General features: G+C 45.9%; 2 protein-coding genes across 4 annotated transcripts in view; one reads left to right on the top strand and one right to left on the bottom strand.

Moving 5' to 3' along the window:
* The window catches only part of B3GALNT2 (beta-1,3-N-acetylgalactosaminyltransferase 2), a 57820-nt gene extending 56159 nt beyond the window's left edge, over positions 1-1661 (top strand). For both annotated transcript variants that reach the window (XM_082854242.1, XM_082854243.1), the window contains one exon: positions 735-1661. The gene's annotated coding sequence lies outside the window, so the exon portion shown is untranslated. The remainder of the gene's footprint in view (positions 1-734) is intronic.
* TBCE (tubulin folding cofactor E) overlaps positions 247-19256 on the bottom strand; it is a 109725-nt gene continuing 90715 nt past the window's right edge. The window contains exons 5-17 of one of the 2 annotated variants that reach the window (XM_082854238.1): positions 16232-16320; positions 11454-11553; positions 10175-10277; positions 8725-8801; positions 7320-7415; positions 6715-6779; positions 6560-6624; positions 6039-6191; positions 5334-5487; positions 3845-3913; positions 3239-3298; positions 719-810; positions 247-550 (exon numbers count right to left, since the gene is read on the bottom strand). In XM_082854238.1, the coding sequence (XP_082710364.1) occupies positions 458-550; positions 719-810; positions 3239-3298; positions 3845-3913; positions 5334-5487; positions 6039-6191; positions 6560-6624; positions 6715-6779; positions 7320-7415; positions 8725-8801; positions 10175-10277; positions 11454-11553; positions 16232-16320 (1216 nt within the window). In that variant the 3' untranslated portion in view covers positions 247-457. Of the gene's footprint in view, positions 551-718; positions 811-3238; positions 3299-3754; positions 3914-5333; positions 5488-6038; positions 6192-6559; positions 6625-6714; positions 6780-7319; positions 7416-8724; positions 8802-10174; positions 10278-11453; positions 11554-16231; positions 16321-19256 lie in introns of those variants that run through there. The other variant, XR_014326734.1, reaches the window with a different exon arrangement.

Consider the following 19256-nt stretch of genomic DNA (forward strand, 5'->3'; position numbering starts at 1 on the left):
TGCAACTGAGAAGAGAAATCATAGCATTTGTACTATATAGAAGATGTGCTTCCTTCAGTTTAAGGGACATTTCCCAAAATGACCAACCAAATCATTTTAGTAACCTTTTAAACCAGTAGCATCAACAGAGGATTCCATTAAAACTGGTCTTATGAAGACATTAACCGTGTTCAGATTTTCTTAGACTAGCGAGGTTCTATTTAGTATCTAAATCTTCTCATAATGAAAGAGTCAGGAACTATGGAATAAACTCTGAAAATCGTTACTAGGTGCAAAGCCTTTATTAGGGCTGTATACAAGCCTGGAAACGGTCTCTTCCCTGTGAAAAATACAGCTGTTTTACACTTAGGGCAACTTGTAAAACCTCATTTGTTCTGGACCGAACTGTCCCAATAAGTCACTTAATTTCCAGTGAACCCCAGTCACGATAAGCGGTCTAACCTCTATTAGTTGGCTGTTACCATCGCACTAACAGACAGTCTCCATTTTCCACAGAATAAAACTGTAATGACTGTTGATCATTTTCTAGTTCAATCTCTCTGCCCGGCATCTAAAATTAGACAAAGGGGTGGGGGTGATTAAGACAAATGTGGCAAAACCTCCCCCCAACAAAGATGTATGGTTTCCATTTAGAATCAGACCATGTTACGTAGAGACATAGCTTAGTAGCAAGTCATAGTGTGGGGAACCTGACTTTGTGTTTTGCTGGGCAACTTACTTTGGGACTTTCATAGGACAACAGAAGTTCTGACACAGGAACTCTGAGAAGACGTGACAGCAAGCCTTTCACCTTTTGAATTGTCATGGATTCTATCAAGGAAAAGAAAAACCATCAAGTTCTCTCAAAGGACAGTTACCTGTAAAATGAGCTCACGTGACAAGACCACAACTGTAATGACAGCTGTCACTGTCATTTCATACTATCAATTTACCCAGGTAAATGATCAGGGAACGGCTCACCCACCGCGTGGGCCACCAGATCAGTGTCACCACTTAGGGGGTCGTTTGGGAGGCTGGGGGAAACGGAGCCGATGACTGACCTAAGTGCCCTTTGATAATGAGTTTTCATACCATTTCAGCGGTGTTTAATAGTTCCTCCTTAACCTGAATAAACCAGAAATCATATTCTCAGCACAGAAGAATAAACGTGAGTGAAATCATTAACTTTTTAAACCTTTGTGCTTACTTACTTACTTATGAGGTACTGAGAGAACGCTGGCATGGGGCTCGGGCGCCATGAGGATGCGTCTCAGTCTCTCTGGCTTTAGTTTCCTCCTCTGTAAAGTGAGGTGTAGACTAATGCTCCACAAGCCCCCTTCCAGCGCTCCCAGTCTGTAATCATTGTGGTTTATGTGTGTAATGCGATACACATACAGGGGACCACCAGGCATGGCAATGTAACTTAATGAGGAAAAGCTTTGGTTTGTTCAGAAAACACTATGAACTTCTCTCCAAAGATGGGTATGGTAAATACTGGATGTCTGATTATGAGCAATACAGTTTCTTTGAAGCTTTAGCTGGAGGTACAGCAATAGTGTGGTGTTCCTACAACAATCACATGTATTCAAACAAATATTTTTCTATCAAAAACAATTTTTGTAAAAGCTGTTTTTATGCAACTTGTGATAATAAATGTTTATTTTAGAATAAAAACTGGCCCTTTTCTTGTTTATGTACTGAATATAGACACTGAATAGACTACAGTGTCGATTAACATAATTTGCTCTTTTATTTGTGAATATATGATAGATAATCTTGTCCTTTCAAAAGGTTTAGGTGGACTGGCTTTCCTTGTGCAGAGGGTGGTTAGTGCTGGCTTAACTCTGACTGCTGAGTTCAGAGACTATAGGACTCAGATTTGGAATCGCCTGAAGCATAATGATGACATATAATTTCTCTAATCTCTGCTAGTTCCACCTGAGGATGAATAAAACTCAGACCGTGAACACCGTGGGAGGTCGGGGAGGAGCCATCAGCCCGGGACAGCACTCATTTGCGCTCTCCACAGTGCCTGACCCAGAGGGTTCTGCGCCTTCCCAGGGGAAGCCCAGGAAAGGAAACTTAACACAGCCCTAGCGAGAACATTCTTGAGCACGTTCCCACAAGTTGATTTCACGTAAGAGAAGGAAAAGTGCAAACACGTCCAAAGCTAACTGCTTTTAACAAACAGAAAGTCCTGGCCCTCTCCCACTCGTCTGTCCCCATGCATGCCCTTACTGACAGAAGTTAAGTCTGAAAACAGAATAATGAAGCGGGGACCAGTCATTTTAAATCATCATCATGTAACAGTGGCAACATTACACTTCACAGGCATAGAAACTGGATTTCTAGTAAGTAAAAATGGAGCAATACTGGTAATTTGATACTAGATGATGGTTCTGGATCATAAAGGTACTTCTTTGGGCACAACCAAAGCCTTCCATAAGCAATACCATGATAAGCTTGTTTTATTTGATAAAAATGAATTAAAAAATCAATGTGAATTCACTGCACTGACAGGGAAACAGAAGGGTATTTCACTAGAGTCATTTACGGTAATAGACAGTTTATTTCTTCTTCAAATCCTCACTGTGCTAAATTTAAGCTGTTTATATTTTAGTATTTAACTGTGAATCAAGTTTAATTTTGAGATTCAGACTAATTTTTCTTTTGACTGACAGTTTAAGGTAAGTTACATTGATCTAATTTTGTTGACATAAAAGTATTTATTTTCCAAATAAAACAAAATCAGTTCCAACAGCATCAAGGTTTAAAGTTCTGAAGTAGTTTTTTTTTTTAAAGAAAACCATTTCAAGCGTGTCCATTAAAACAGCGTCCAAGAGCTGTCTCTGCAGGGACTCCTGACTGGTAAGGAATAGGAAGCACCCAAGCCCAGTGCCAGAACATCTCTGGCCAAGGAAAGCCCCCGGAGCAGCAGTGTGAGAACTAACCAGCAGAGGGCCTGGGGGAGGCCCCAAAGGGCGAGCACTCCCATGCTACTGCCTCTGGCTGAAGAGGTAACCGCGACAAACAAAGCTGTTCTCTAGATGAGCTGAAAGTTATGCGAGACTTGAACTTTCAGGGGAGTGATGTTATTAGCATGGTGTTAGCATTTTAGAACGTAAAAGCTAGTGGAAACCTATAAGCTGTAAGAGCCCACAACTTCAGAAATGAATGAAATGTTTTACCTCCAGCCACCTCGAGTTGAGGGGCCAGCGATTCAGAAGCATAAGGAGGAGAGAGAGAGACTCATTCTTACCTGGCAGTTGTTTCTCTATGACTTTCTGATCAAGTTGATTAGGATGTTTTATCTTCAGTGCTTGAAAGAAAAAAGGAAAGAGACGAATTGAGCCCTGCTGTAGGACGGATTTACATCACATGCACATTACCAGCCGCGGCCAAAGGATGCAGCTCTTCATACAACTTGGCTCAAATCCCACTAAAGGAATAGGATGCTTATTGATGTTTAAAATTCCTTCTATTAATGCTTCACTGAATTACTAACAACAACAACAAAGAGCTGGACCAACATTCTATGGCTTTCCCGTTTCTCCTTAGTACTTCTTTCCTGACGTTTTATCTAGGTTTTCAAGTGTAAGAAAAGCCAGGAATTTCCAAATCACAGTTCAGTTCACTACTCAAATACTTCCCACATGTGCGAAACCGTTAAATGAGTTTAAAGAATGGGAATTGCTAACATGTTCAAAGTCAGAATTTAGATATGTTTGAGAGTCATCATTTCTTTAAAAATTGAACTACTCCTCTAGGTACTTACTTAAAAGAAACAATCCCTATAAGGTCACCACTATTTCAGCATCTAAGGACTCGAACACAAATAAGCGGTCTTTGAATGTGGGGTTCTTACTTAGTAGCTGGTTTTTGAGCAAAAATGGTTGTTGCACTTTGAGTTCCCCATCTTCAGGTGCGCCATATTCTGTTTAAGGAGAAATGAAAAAGGATGAATGATAAACCAAAAGGCCACTGTAAGGGAAAAAAAATGTACAGGTTAAGTGTCAACCTAGCCTTTTCCTTTCCCAGGATGAACCCAGCAGCAGCTGGATGCGAACCTGGGATCTGCTTCCTTTTATCTGGTTACTGGTTTAGTGTATTTTTTGGAGGGATGGCCAGACAGCAACGGCTGCCAAGCCTGGAACCCTCCTGTCTTCCGTGTGTCCCATCACGGGTCCCTAGAGACAAGACGAGGCTGTGCCTGCAAATACTGAGAACGCTGACGCGAGTTTCACCTTTGGTCATAGTTCCCTTTCCTTCTGGGACCTGAGAGAAACTCGACTCACAAACACCTTCACCAGGTTTCAGCCAGGTCGTGCAGTGCTGCTCTGGGCACCCAGAACCACCGCTGCAAACCAGGTCCCCTGCCAGGAAATGCAGCCTCTTCCCCTCCTCTCACTTCTGCCAGGACCACCAGGGACGAAATGTCTATAAATACCCTCCACGCTCTGCTTTGTATTCCACATTCTTAGTGGGGAGATAGTGAGCCATACCTGCAGGGCTGCTTTAGAGCCATCCCTGCCCTGCCCCCGAGTGATTTAGAATTCACCTCAAGTGGCCAGGAAATCGGGCCAGCTAATGGAGTCATCTGACAGCAGTTCCCACGGGCAGCTTCTGTTCCTTAAAGATAATGTTCCGGCCTGAAGTGTTTATGCAGTGAGCTTCTCACATTCTTAAATATATAAAAAAGAAAACTGCATAAGAGGGAAATTTGGAATAATAATGAAATCGAAATGGAAAGTACATCAGGGACAAAGAGTCCTGAAGTCGGAGCTTCAGTGTCCAAGGAGCCAGGCTGGAGGTCAGGAAGCGCCTTGCACACCAAGCGCCAGGGCTGGTGAGCCCTCCGAACGGAGCACTCAGGAAAGCTACACTCGGCTCTCATGAGCATTAAAATTACCTGGGGAGAGAGCTTCAAAAATACCAACGCCTAGGCTCCACAGTAAATGTTCTTCCTTTAAAAGATTCCCTAGGGCATAGCCAGGGTTGAGCTAAGCTGGAGGCCTTCCTGCCCTTCCTGAAGTAGGAAGTGGGACCCACCTCCTGGGATCGGAAGTTCAGTGAGTAAATGCTGAGACGAGAAGAACTTCCGTTTAAGAGCTGCCTTCCCCTCCTCCTCCTGCTCAGGGATGCTGCAGATTTACCTTCTCTAAAGACGACCCTGTAATTAATTACCTGCTCCCAACTCGCTGCTAGAGCCCCTCCTGTCCATTTAGATGAGTATAACGAAGACCCAGTGGAGAAAAGCAACAACACTGAGGACCTCCTTTGACACCCAAAGGGAACTGTGTCCTAGTGGACAGTCCCCCCGCAGCCCCGTGAGGGCCCTGGTGCACAGTACGTACTGAGGCAGAGTGACTGGTATCGAGGATGGGCTGCAAGAAATTCCTCGTTTGGTCTGTTTTTGTCTGGATCTTGATGTCCACCAGCCTTTTTCCATTCATTTCCGAATGCTTTTCGGTAATCAAGCTCGGCCCCACGCCTCTCCTCTCGCTGAATCTATATGGATGTGAAATAAAAGCAGGTCTATTAAAGCACTTTTCTAACGAGCGTGTCTGACACCCTCTCCTTTCTCCACCCCCCACCCGTAGAGAATAATTAAACTGAAAGGGACAAGACAATATATTTCTACCTTTCCTTTTTAATGTTAACAGGATCCAGGAGTTTCTTCAAAAAGAAAAGTGGATTTCAGTTTTATCCTCTTCTTCATGGAAGTATCTGGACTATGCCTGGGGCCCAAGGTCACAACATGAGGTCCTCAGCCTGGAGGAGCTGACTTACTGAGAGAGTACCCAGTATTCCTCCCCTGCCTCAAATGACAAAAACTGGGCCTGCCAGGGCAGCTGAGCAGCGGTTTTCCCTGCAGGCATCTGAGCGTAACACCACCTCCCCGAGGAGCTGGAAAAAACTGCCATTGAGAGGAAATAATACTTAACATTTGGAGGAAACGACATCTGATACCCTTTACGGTCTTCCACTGTAACTTCTCCTTACACTGGACCGTTTGGTTTCTAGTTTAAGAAACACCTTGTCAGGACACCAGTACTCACCGCACACTTGTTCAGGGTCCTCAGCTGACCGATCCTGGCGATGATGAACTGCCGTGTGGTCTGTGCGTCTTTGCTGCTTTCAGTCAGGGGGTTTCTGGTGCAGGACAGCGCCTGCAGACTCTGTAACTTATCCAGCTCGTTGATAGATGACCACTGAAACCCAGCAAAAGAAAACATATGAAAATAAACATGTTTCAGGTTAATTTTTCAGATTATTCGGACTAGCAGCAGAAAAGCAAAAGTCCCCAGTTCCATCGGAGGCATGGAATTTCACCATGCAGCGAGCACCCACGAGGAAGGCCACGTATTTTACAACTGTGCCGTGTAAACTGACAGACGGGCTGGTTGAGTGTGAATTAATCTCTTTCTTAATATTTTTGGGTTTGTGTGAGGAGTTTCACTCCAAGGAAGCATTTCTCTTTCAATTTAAAATATTCTTTAACAGCAGGAACCTACAAACTGCATCATGAGAATGGAAATAAGTGATAATGTAAATACATACATTCTGAAGAAGCTCTCACCTGTGATATGCGATTGTCATTTAGTACAAGGTATTGCAAGGAAGGAAACATTGATGTTTTGCACCCTAGAAGGAGAATTAAGTTACACAGTAGAAGGGAAACAAAGCTGAAGTATGGGGGAGCCGGGGGAGGGGTTACTGAATAATCTCATATACCAATTCCAGCGTCTGGAAAATGTATAGAAGCAAGTCCAATGTCAGAAAGGATTAGTTGTTCTAATCTGAAATGTAAAAATGTTAAATTTGATTACATAGGACAATATAAAATGCTATGGGCTATATCAACCAGACTGGATTTGTAAATTTTTTCCTACACCCTAGGTTTTGCTCCCATGAGAAATGCTTAGAAACCTTGAAGTCCAATTTAGGGCATGCAAAGCGGACTCTCTGTGCTACATTCTGATGATCCTGCAGTCATCAAACAATTCCTGGACCTCCTGCTGTGCTAGGTGCTAAATGGGTGTCAGAGAGCAGAGAGACACAGTCTTACTTCCCAAAGTTCAATGAATGAAGACTTTTGATATCAGCACCAGGGCCAAATTATTCTTCAATGATCTAGTACAGACATAGACTATACTGTATGTGGTTCACAAGTCAATTCTCTAAATGAATTCAAATAAAAATTTCCCAAAGGGAACTACTCAATCTGGGAATTCCATCATCATTATCATATTTCCACTGAGAAAGTATATATAGCATAGGATCCATTCACTAAAAATTTACTAAGAACTATTGTAATAGGCATTTTAGGAGCGGGTTACCTGGGCAGATATGCTATGAGAAACAGCTGGTTTTCATCAATTAATTGATTAGAAGAAAGGTCTAACAACTTAACTGTCTGGAGAACATCAGTCGGCCTGTATGGAAGATAAAATTTTTTCAACATTAATTTCTTAATTGTTTTCAAAGATACGGCCCTAAAATACCTGCATCTGGTGTTAAGAAGAGGTCAGGGGGTGGGAGGCAAGTATATGATATGAGTACAAAAGGGCACCATAAAGGATCCTAGTGGTGATGGGAATGTTCTGTCTCTCGACTGGACCAGTGTCCTAGTTGTGATACTGACCATAGCTTTGAAAGACCTTACCAATGGGGAAACTGGGTGATGGGAACATGTGATCTCTGGGTACTATTTCTTATAACTGCACGTGAATCTAAAATTACCTCAAAATTAAAAGTTTAATTTTTAAAAAACTACATTTGCCTGTATAATAAATAAAATCATTCTGAACAGTAAATTTTCATTAATTTGAATCCTTTGAGAATTTGCTGTAAATGTGTCCATGTTTAAGTTTGTTTTACATACTAATTTAATGATACCAACACAAGAGGAAGATTAGGCAACAACATATTTAATCTACTTAAGACAACAAGCTTTTTACACACAGTCATCCCTCAGAATCCATGGGGGATTAGTTCCAGGACCCCCGTGGACACCAAAACCTGAGGATGCTCAAGTCCCTTATATAAAGGGACATAGCATCTGCATATAACCTACACACATCCTCCATATATTTTAAATCATCTGTAGAGTACCTGTAACACCTAATACAATGTAAACAGTTCCAGTGCCCCGCAAATTCAAGCTTTGCTTTTAGGAACTTTCTGGAATTTTTTTTCCCCAAATATTTTCCATCTGTGGTTGGATCTGTGGATGCAGAACCTAGGGATATGGAGGGCTGTACTTTGGTACATTGACCTTGAAAAGATAATGCTAATTTAAAATCCATTATTTAATCCTTAGAGCATCTCCTACAGAACCCCCACTTAGAAACAGAAGTTAAATACATTTATGTAAAACTAATACAATTCATGGCTTCAAAAATATTTAATTCAAGGCTTTCACTCTGATGGGGTTTCCTCAATTAGAACCTCTTAGTGAAGTTTGAGTTGACATTCTAATTTGTGAAGGCAATGAATAATAAGCATTTCTCTAATTCTTATTTGCACATCCTCCTAAAACTTAATGTTAGGTATAATTGAGATCATTTATTTATTCAGAGTGACTAAAGGATACGCAGCTACTTGTCAGAGAGAGAATGATTATACCTCTTTACCCTCGAAGTTTGGAAAAACTATACTTTAATACATAAAAATGCTTTTGAATAAAAAAAAAAAAAGAATGACTAAATGGTGACCGATGCGTTGATGTAAAACCCTAGTTACCTTTCTGAAATGACGATACCGTTGGACTCAAGGTACAGTTTCTCAAGGACAGGACACCCGGAGGCGCAGTGGAGCACCTGGGGGGAAAGACAAGGCAGGGTGACGCGGCCTCGCTGGTCATTCTCCCCACATGCTTATCACTAGAACCTCCACACGGATGCAGTTTAGCTACTGTTGTAGAAATAAGTGCCTTGGGGACTTCCCTGGCAGTCCAGTGGTTAAGACTCCATGCTTACAGTGCCGGGGGCACAGGCTGGATCCCTATTGGGGGAAGTAAGATCCCGCATGCTGCGTGGGGTGGCCAAAACGTAAAATGAAACAAGATAAAATTAAAAAGGAAAGAAAAATGCCTTTGGACATTTTGTTACAGACTCTATCTCAGGCCAGGAGTGCCAGTGGACGGCTAATAAAATTATGGTGTTAAAGGGCTGTGCTTTAATGACACAGGAGCACACAACTTCGGGCACCTGGAACCAACCAGGACAGGTGTCAGCCCATCATTCAGGCATATCCTGACCTGTACAAAGTGGAACTGGAGATGGTGACCTAGCACGTTCTCATTATTGGATACAGTTTGTTGTGTTTGGTGTGAAACACCTTTCCTTACTTCTCAATGCCAATCTGGGTTTATAAAGAATGTACTAATACGACAAACTTTATCAACAACTATTTCTACATTTTCTCACTGGACCTTTACTGCCATCTCCACCTCCAGGGTCTCTCCGTGCCCTGCCTTCCTGTTCTGGAGGGAGCAGCTCTCAAGGAAGGAGCCCTAGGAAGGAAGTCGGGCGGCTGTAGCCATGGACGGCCCAAGTGAAAGGCCCTTATCTCTTGGGGAGGCGCCCAGGTGGCACTTCACAGATGAACAGCTTTGCTGGGATGTATTTATCTGCACTTGCTTTGAAAGTGGAGTGTTCTGGGTGTGTGAAGTCAGTTAACCTCTGACAGAACTGAGTAGTGCCAGATCTAAGTTCCAAAGGCTGCAGGGCCCAGGACCCACGAGTCCACTTTCGAACCCAGCTGTGTACATGAACAGTGGCTTCTAGGAGCCGAACTGCAAACAAGAAGAGGGTGTGAGAACCTTTCTGAGGCTCGGCCTCGGCCCTAAGAACACTCGTGGGGAAACTCAGGCCGCTAAAGGCTCAATCCAGAGCTAACTCTAAGGCTTTTCAAAGCTCAGCACGTACTGGGTGCAGACCAGCAGGTGAGCCACTGCTCAGGAGACACCAGGACTAACCAGAGGCCCAAGAGAAACAGGACGGATTCTGAGACACCACCTTCTACCAACTATGAGGATTCTGTAACTCCTTTCTGTAAGGCCGCTGAAAGAACCCTATTATCTGGATAACAGGATGATTAAAATGAAGCCACTGCTGAGCTTCAATCCCCCATTAAACCAAGAATTTAAAACTGTTTATTACTGGGTAGCAAACCAAAGAAATATGTTTACCTCCGTCCATGTGATTCCTATCCGGTTAAGGACTAAAACCTTCAATGCAGAAAATGTTCCAGTTGGAGATGGTGAACCGGAGGGAAATTTTAGTTTGTTTTCACTGTGTAGAAGAAGAGACACGATGAGCTTATGGTGATAGAGGAGGCCCAACTGGGACAGTCACTGAAAGCAGTACTTTGGGATTTGATATGAGGAGTCTGGTTTGTTTCAACCTTAAAATGCGATTATACTAAACACAACGTGAGTCAAGACTGTCTAATTTTTAATAGTTACAAGATACAACTTGGTATCTAACAGGCAGAGGTGTGTTTATGGGGTTAGGGCCGCAGTGAGGCTGCAGGTTTCCTGAAACACAAGGCTCAGGCACTGATCTGTGAGGTCAGCTTCTGGCCGCACAAGCTGTGGCTCTGGACGCTGTATAATTCAGTCCCGCTCTCAAGAGTCTTACTGACGTGCTAGGTTGTGGGCTAGAATTCTGCTTCTAAACAGAGCCTGCTAACAGGATGGATGAAATAAATTACTGCCCTGAAGTTCTCTCTCAAGATCCTAATCTCAGAAGGTACCCCATATCTTGTTTTTTCTCAGAAGGTATCCCATCTTGACAGTCACTGTGAATGAAGATACCATTAAAGCCCTTATTTCCAGAAAAGGTGACGCCATGGGTCGAAGTACACTCTGTGCTCTATCTGCAAGGATAACTAATTTAGGCCTGTCCAACTGCTCCACTGAACCTGCCTGAGCCAGGAACAACTCACCTGTACGTGTAAAGTTAGCTCAGGTGTGAAAGGGGGTTCCTGGCCGAGCCCTGGGAAAGTTAGGTTCTGAGATTAAAACTAATCAGATACTCAAGAAGGCCTGGAAAATTGTGACATTAGTTAAATACAGAGCTCAGTGAAAATTCCTTATCAGAACTGAATTAAGCAGCACCCCAATGAAATGACTCATTCCTAAAGCAATTAAGTGCTGCAAGGTTAATCACATCTCCTTCTGCCCACTTAAATATCCGAGTCCCCAGATGGGCCATCTTCTACGGTCAGGCCTGTAAGAAGCACGAAGACCTTCCAGTTCAGTGCAGTAGCCACCCTGCCCCGCTGCCCGCGTCAAAAGTAAAACACGTTACCTATTAATGAATCACCTCAGGTGACCATTTGAAAAACTAGAATCATCAAAGAATATTAAGGAATAAGTTAAACTTAGATAAATAAATTCAACTAAGCCGTCCTCCCCAGCTCTTTCCCACAGAGATGCCGACAATTAGGCAACCGCACGTTCATACCTGAGATTAAGGACTTCCAGGTGCTTGAGCTGATCAGCAATATCTACGACTTCATCCCATGATGACAACAGGTTTTTTGACAAATCTATGCTTCTAACATCTAAATGCACATGTTAAGAAACAGCAATATGGAAAGATTCATAAAAGACAGGATGGTAATTACCTCAATTCTGGAACATGGGATTGTTCCCTTTTCACTTTATACCTTCTATTCTGCTTGAAATTTTTTCATGAGCACATATTACTTTTACCCATTTTAATCATCCAGCTGTTCATCCAGAAACTAAAAAGTTCACTGTCACATGCTACAAACTTGCGACAGACACAGACAATCAAATGAGTGAGAAGCAAATGTCGTCAATGCTAAACCATTCTAGCATTATCCAACAAAAAGAGAAAAACCAACAGTGATGGTAACTGTGATCATCGAGCACCTCAGGTGCGCCCAGGGGCCTTGCCCTTGGCACTGAGGAGCCCCTGCAGCCTCACATCAAGCAAACGCATCTCCTCCTGGAGGGCACCGCTGAGCTCTGTGCTGCAGGAATCCAAGTAAGGAGAGGCACCTCCGGGGGCCAACCTGGTTAGCTTGGACACATGTTCAAAAGTGCTAAGAAAGGCCTGCAATTCTGAGGGTCTCCTGTGGGTTGGACGGAGTGAGTGTGACACCCACCATCCCTGGTACAGGAATCCAGAGGGGGTAAACCAGTAGAACAGAAAGAGAAAGGCACCTGATGCCAGGGGGGGAGTGGTGGCAGTGCTATCAAGAGGCCAAACCCCTGGGCAAGAGACAGAAAGAAGCCTGGAGCAGGACTGGCCCAGCTCAAGGAGAATCTCACACGCTACTCTGATACGTGCAGAAGCTGTGCAGTTCATTCCTCTATTCTGCAAATGGTGACTGGGGGCCAGGTGTCTAGCAGTGAACACGCCGATCAGTAAGCACTGCGTCTCTGGCGTGCCAGATACAGACACATATCAGAGTACCAGCGCCGGGCCTGCAGCAAAGGGGGCGTGTGAGGAATTTATACACGTTGCTCATGGAAGACCACCTTCTCTAAGGTGATGTGTGAGCAGAGAACTCAAGGAAATGAGGGAATGCCATCCCGGAGAAGAGCACCAGGGCAGAAGGGACAACACAGCAAAAGCCCAGAGGTCGGAACAGGTTGGCCTACGGCCGGGATGGCAAGCTCCCGTGTGCCCGGGCAGAGGGGCTGGGGGTCTGGAAGGGAGGTCCCCGAGGCCTCGGGGGCCAGGCCCGATCACAAACGGCCTTGCGGGACTTTAGTCTCTGCCTGAAAGGGGAGCTACTGGTACGAGCGGAGCTAGGCCTTTAAAAGGTCACTCTGCTGATGTGCTAAGGCACAGACTGCAGGGAAATGAAGACGGAGCAGAAAAAGGAGGCGCAGGTTCCTGAGCAGTCTGGGCTCAGGCCCGACTGGGCGCTAGAGGGGATGGGGATGTCAGGTTCGGTGTCCCAGCAGGAAAGCGGAGCTGCTGGGACTTGCCGCTGGATTCAGATGAGAGAGGTGAGAAAGAAGGAAGAGGTAAATTACCTGCGGGTTTTGGCCAGTGCCCCTGGAACTTCCCTTTACCGAGGCAGGAAAGACTACAGATGAGCAAGCTTCAGGGGACTTAATGTCCCAACGTGTTCGATTCGAGATGACCATGCAACACCCAAGCAGAGGTATCAGACACACAGCAGACAGACAAGTCTGAGTGGGGACAGGTCTGGGCTAGAGGCCGAAGTGCAGGAGCCCGGCATCTGCAGGCTGGACACGTCTCCTCAGGAACAAGCGTGAACAGAGGCCAAGGGTCAGGGGTCTGAGCCTGGGGCGCAGCGACCTCTGCAGGAGAGGCTGAGGAGGAGAGGCCAAAGCGGGAAAGAGAGCCAGGATCAAAGAACCACCACCGCCTGCATCCTGCGTGGTCCACTGGGTGCCGGAAGCGTTCTCCTTTATCATGGAAGGAAAGAAACGGAGGCGCAGAGCAGTCGGTAACCGTGCGCCTGGTGCAGACCAACAGGTGTGAATTTAAACCCAAATCAGCCTCAATCCAAAGCCCATTTCCTTAAAGCCCACTACGCCACGGGGCGTCTTTACGCATAAAACACGGAGAAAGTAGCTTTTAATAAAAATAGTGGCGTCAACCAACAGGGCTGGTTGAAGAAGAAAGCCTTTTAGGCAGGTACCAGTTAGGAAGCTCCACGAGGTGGCTGGAAGAGGGGGAAGAAGGCAGTGGAGATGCACAGAAGGGGATGAACCCCACCCGGCCGGCACAGGCACGCCAGACCCTGTGCCGGCTCCCGCTGGCTGAGGGTGAACTGAGGCCAGAGAGCTAAGCACCGTTCTGACGGTTTTAAATGCTTGTGTTTCAGGCGGTCCTGTAAGCATCCACACAACCTCCTCCAGTTTGCTGGTGGGTCGCAGGCCTAAGCTATTTACTCTTTGGCTCTTTAGGGAACAGCTTGCCGCCTCCCGACCTAAGGAGACTCTAGAAAAACCCGGGGCGCAGCAGGGACTCGGAAATAACGCCCAGAACCCTGGGGGCGGGATTCTTGCCCTAAAGATGAGACACAGACAGCAGGACGCATCCAAGCTCTGGGTCTCACTGCCGACAGCGTGAAGCTCAGTGGCGGAAACGGCAAAGAAAAGCTGGGCTTTTTATCCCCTAGTAGAACAACTACCACCTAAAGGTGCCGAATCAAGCAGGAGAGTTGCAAGCACGCGCCTGCTGGACACCAGCTGGACAGAGCACCTCGGCAGCCACCTGGCTGAAAGCTCCCTCGGAGGGTCTCAAAGCCGCCACAGGAGCACAGGGGCTTGACCCCGACGTGGGCGTTCCCGCCGGTCCCCGCAGTGCCGCCTGTGTCCCACAGCCGCTCCACCCTAGCCGCGGGCCCTCATGCGATGGCTGAGCCGGCACGTCTCAGGGCTGGTGCTCCAAGTCCAGCCGCCCGTCATTTCCACCGCCTCTGCTAACTCTGGGCCATTAGGTTGGTGGGAAAGGGTTCGAGGCCAGTCATTCTCCACTCACTCATGCTTTCCATTGTGTAGCCAGAATTATACATATTTCTGCTAGTCTGTACAGATCACAGGCACCACCTGCATTCTGATATCAACTCTAGACAGGCCAACAGTCGTGAAATGTCGGCCCCACACGCGTGTGCACACACACACATGCGCACACACGCGCGCACGCGCAGTCCAGGGAGCTCTTGGTGCTCTTGTTCCTGTGGGCAGAGGATCTTCCCCACGTTCAGAGCCAGCTGGTGAGGCATCTCTTCCCCAGCGGAGCTCGCCAACCTGACACACTCCCACTGCCTTCAGCCCCAGCTGAGCGAATGACCTCAGAGAGGAATCAGCCTAAAAACGGTGACTGGATTAAACACACCAGGCAATCCTTCAACTTCGTGCAAGAATTCAATCAGCAAGTGCAAGGCATTCATCACTGAGTCCGCAGATATCAGCGGTGACTTGGTTATCTCACCAAACCTCATTGCCTCACGTCTTAGGGGACGTTCTTCCCCAGCAGAGAGCGCGGTATAAACAAACGAGACGCTGATTCCCCAGCACACTGCTGACAACCCCAACAACCAAACAAGTCACACGCCCAAACCCCTCTGCGACCAGATCTTTTCTGTGTTGAAGATGAGCCTAGAACCGCCCGATTCCCAGTCTTCCAAAACCACTTAGGAGGAGGCCAGGCAGATTCCAGAACGCGCCGGGCACCTCTGTGGCACTTTGCTCCTTACAAGCTCCATTCCACACCCCGAAATGCCCTGACCCGGCTGCCTAACCTGCAGAGGGAACGACCTTTCCTGTCACCACAAAGCAGGTACCACCAGGGTGGTTAGAAACATTTTGCTAAAGAAAGTTACTCTCATCTGCCATCTCTTCAGCCAAGAAACCTGATTGTAAGCTGCTACCTTCTGCATAAACCATTATGTACAGACTAGGCAGACTTAAGGAATTGGGAGAAGACCTTTTAAAGTTAGAGAAAGTCTATTTCATTCGCCACTGGGTTTTTTTTTTTAAGGCCAAAAAAAATGCATTTATTTGGGGTTTGTTTAGACTGCAGCTCAGGAGACACAGATCCAAGCAGCACTTGAATTGTGTTCCACCAGACTACAAAATGGAGCAAGTTTACTGGGAATTCTTTTAAACTTACCTCCTGTATGTTTAGTTGTGGGAATAAGAGTAATACAGGGCAAAAAACACACTCGTAAGAGAAGGTAGAGATGAGATGGCGAACTTTGGAAAAGTCTGTTTTGAGGTATTATAACAAAACTGCATCCAGCTGCATGAACAGGAACCTTAATAAAGGAAAGAGTTTATCTTCTTCCCTCACAGGAAGGCAGCTGGGGCTGGCGCAGTGGCCCGGGTACCATCCAGGATGCCGGCCCCTCTCCATCCCTTCCCTCCCAGGTCGCCCTGGATGGCATTCTTCCCACAGGTTGGCTGCTGAGCCCTGGGCGTTCTGTCTGCACTCAAGGCAGGGGAGGACAGAGGGCAATGGACAGAAGCAGATCCAGCCACGTCTGTCCCCTTTGAAGGAGCCCCAACCAGAAACTCCCATGTTACATCTCCCTGGTTGGGGCGAGTCACACTGCCTCACCTGAAAGCAAAGGGTCTAGGAAGGTAACAATTTACCTGGGCGGGGACAACCCCAGGTGAGACCGAGTCCCTGTTAGGAGAATGGACACTGGGTAGGCAACCAGGGTGTCTCACTCAAGTGTCAAAGCCAGTCAGACCCCAGTGACGACTTCTCATTGGGAAGGATACTAGGACAAGCTTTGGCAATTCCTCCTTTGTCTCCAGGACCGTTTACTGTGCAGTTCCTCAAAGAAACTTCCTGCAACTTGCTCAGCTGACTGCATGAAAAACACACAGTTCACATGTATGCATAAACACGTACACTATCCATTGGCCCTTTAAAAAATTGAGAAGCATTTCAGACATATAAAAAGGCACCAGAAATAACAAATTCCAGGAGCCACCACCCAACTTAAGTAATAAAGCATTACTGTAAAAAAAAAAGAAAAAAAAAAGAAGAAGAAACAAAGCGTTACAAACATGACACACATAAGTGAAGTCCTCTGCGTCCCTTTCCATCACCCCCTCCCCTCCTCCTCTGTTCCACGTAGGGAACCAGGGCACTGCGTTTGACGCTGACTTAATCTTAAGCATTTCTTAATAGCTTCAGTACATATTTCTATGTCCCTAAACAATTACAGCATTTCTGTATATTATGAAATTTGACATAAATGGTAGTGTACTGCGTATATCCTCCTGCAACTGACTTTTCCCCTCAATAGTACGTTATTCAGCAGTAAGATGTAGCTATGTGGACATGTGCTCCAGAGCACACACCTTCACACCTTGTAGTTTGTTACTATACAGAAAGACCACAGGTAATTTATTTCCTCCCCTGGGACAGGTAGATTAGTCCCAACAGTGCTGAAGGACACACCACTGTATAGTTTTTGCGCTCACGTGGGAAAGTCTCTCTAGGGATACAGCCTAGAGAGCGTGAGTGCGTGTCTTCAGCTTTTCTAGATACTCTCAGAAGCCACTTTTTCAGTGTAGAGAAGCTGTGTTGTTCTATTCATTAAAAGAGCCCATGTGTTACAGTGCCGGAGAGTTAAGAACACAGGGCCTGGAGCCAGACTGCCTGGGTTCCAATCCCGATTCCACCGCTCCTCTGGTCTTGGGTGAGTTAACATCCGTGTGCCTCAGAATCCACACACCCACATCCACGGCAGCGTTACTCACAACCGTCATGTGTAAGCAAACCAAGTGTCCACTGACCGACGAATAAAGTGTGGTCAATCCATACAATGCAATATTGTTCAGCCTTGAAAAGGAAAGAAATTCTGACACATGCTGCAACATTTGTGAACCTGGAGGACATTATGCTGAGTGAAATAGGCCAGTCAACAAAAGGACAAACACTGTATGACTGCATTTATATGAGGCACCTAAGTGGGCATCGACTTCACAGAGACATAAGTAGAACGGTGGTTGCCAGGGGCTGGGTGGGGAGAGATGCGCAGCTGTTACTGAAGGGTTACAGGGTTTCAGTTTGGGAAGATGAAAAGGTTCTGAAGATGGAAGGTGATGACGGTTGCACAACAGTGGGAATGTACCGAACGCTGCTGAACTATACGCTTAAAAATGGTTAAGATGGTAAATCACGCATTATGTATATTTTACAATTTTAAAATGCTATGATGATTTTTAACAATTAATTTATTTTCGGCTGCGCTGGGTCTTCGTTGCTGCATGCGGTCTTTCTCTCGTTGTGGTGAGAGGGGGCTACTCTTGGCAGTGCGCAGGCTTCTCACAGCGGTGGCTTCTCTTGTTGCGGAGCATGGACTCTAGGCCTGTGGGCTCAGTAGTTGTGACACGTGGGCTCAGTAATTGTGGCGTGTGGGCTTAGTTGCTCGGCGGCTTGTGGGATCTTCCCGGACCAGGGCTCGAACCCGTGTCCCCTGCACTGGCAGGAGGATGCTTAACGACTGTGCCACCAGGGAAGTCCATGCTATGATAATTTAGTGAGTCAGTATTTGTGAAACTCTCAGAATATTGTGTGACATACAATAAGTCACTTTATAAGCATTTATAAAAATAAACATAAAACTGAAAACCTTTGGGGGGAATACTAAGACCACCATGCAAGGCATCAGCTATTACAATCACCAGAAACTAGGAGGAAAAGACGGCAGCAATGTTCCAAGGCAGAGGCTCCCAAACTTCCTCAGTTCACAGGGCCCTTCACAGTGTTTCAGTAATTTTCCAAGGTGCCCCTAGGCCAAAAGAAACACCTCACAGTTCCATTTAGTAAGCAGTTAGGGCCAAACAACTTAATAATTATTTATGTCCTACCAAACTAGTGTCTGTCTAGTGGGCACTGCACAACTTCCTGAACCCTGGAATCAGACTGGACCCTCACCACCTCCTTTTCCCGTTCCATGATGATTTTCAGGAGATACTGGCTTTTCTTTCAGCACAAGAACGGCCAAAAACCCAGCTCTGCAGGGAAATGACACCATGGAAAAGAACAGTAGGACTATCATGAAACTGAACTAGCTCCAACTACTAGTTTGCACCGTGTCCGACAGATGTCACTGTTTCCCTCTAAAATTCAAAATATCCTGTTGTGCCCCAGTGAGTTTCCTGCAGGCCCGGGAAACCTTGGTACAAAGCTTAGGGATTCAGGTCTGAATTCAGACACCACTCCAGAGCCACAGCCATCTCCAAGGAGAAACCACACGTAATGGTCTTTATTTGGTTTTGATTCCTTTATTATGTCTTTTCTCAGTGCTACAAACTCAAAGCTGGTCAGCTGGAATTAATCAGGAGACAATACAATGGCTGAAAGTAGAGGTTTCCATCCCCAGCAGTGATGCCTACCAGTCACGGCAGGATCTCAACCGCTACTCCCAACAGCTCTAACAGCTTAGGTATTACTTTGGAAATGAGGAAACTAGGCTTAGAAGCCAGAATTAACTAACTCTAACTGCTGTCAGGGCTAGAAAGTGGCTTAGCTGACACCTGAACCCAGCCTGACTGGCTCCAACATTGGGTCCTTTCCAGGAAAGACACTGGCTAATTACTGAACACACTGATACTCAGGCAGTAGAGTCATTCACCAGAAAACTTCATGAGTTATGCAGCTGCTCATAAACTAGGGCAGGAAAACTCTGTTCGCATCTGTTGTTAATATTCACAGAGCCCATGGTGGTCTCTGAAAGAGATTAACCAATGGGAGGGGGGAAGTGCCTCTTTTGAGTAAATGATACTTAAA

The sequence above is a fragment of the Leucopleurus acutus genome (assembly GCF_964270905.1).
Source record: "Leucopleurus acutus genome assembly, chromosome: 14".
In the NCBI taxonomy this organism is placed as follows: Eukaryota; Metazoa; Chordata; class Mammalia; order Artiodactyla; family Delphinidae; genus Leucopleurus; species Leucopleurus acutus.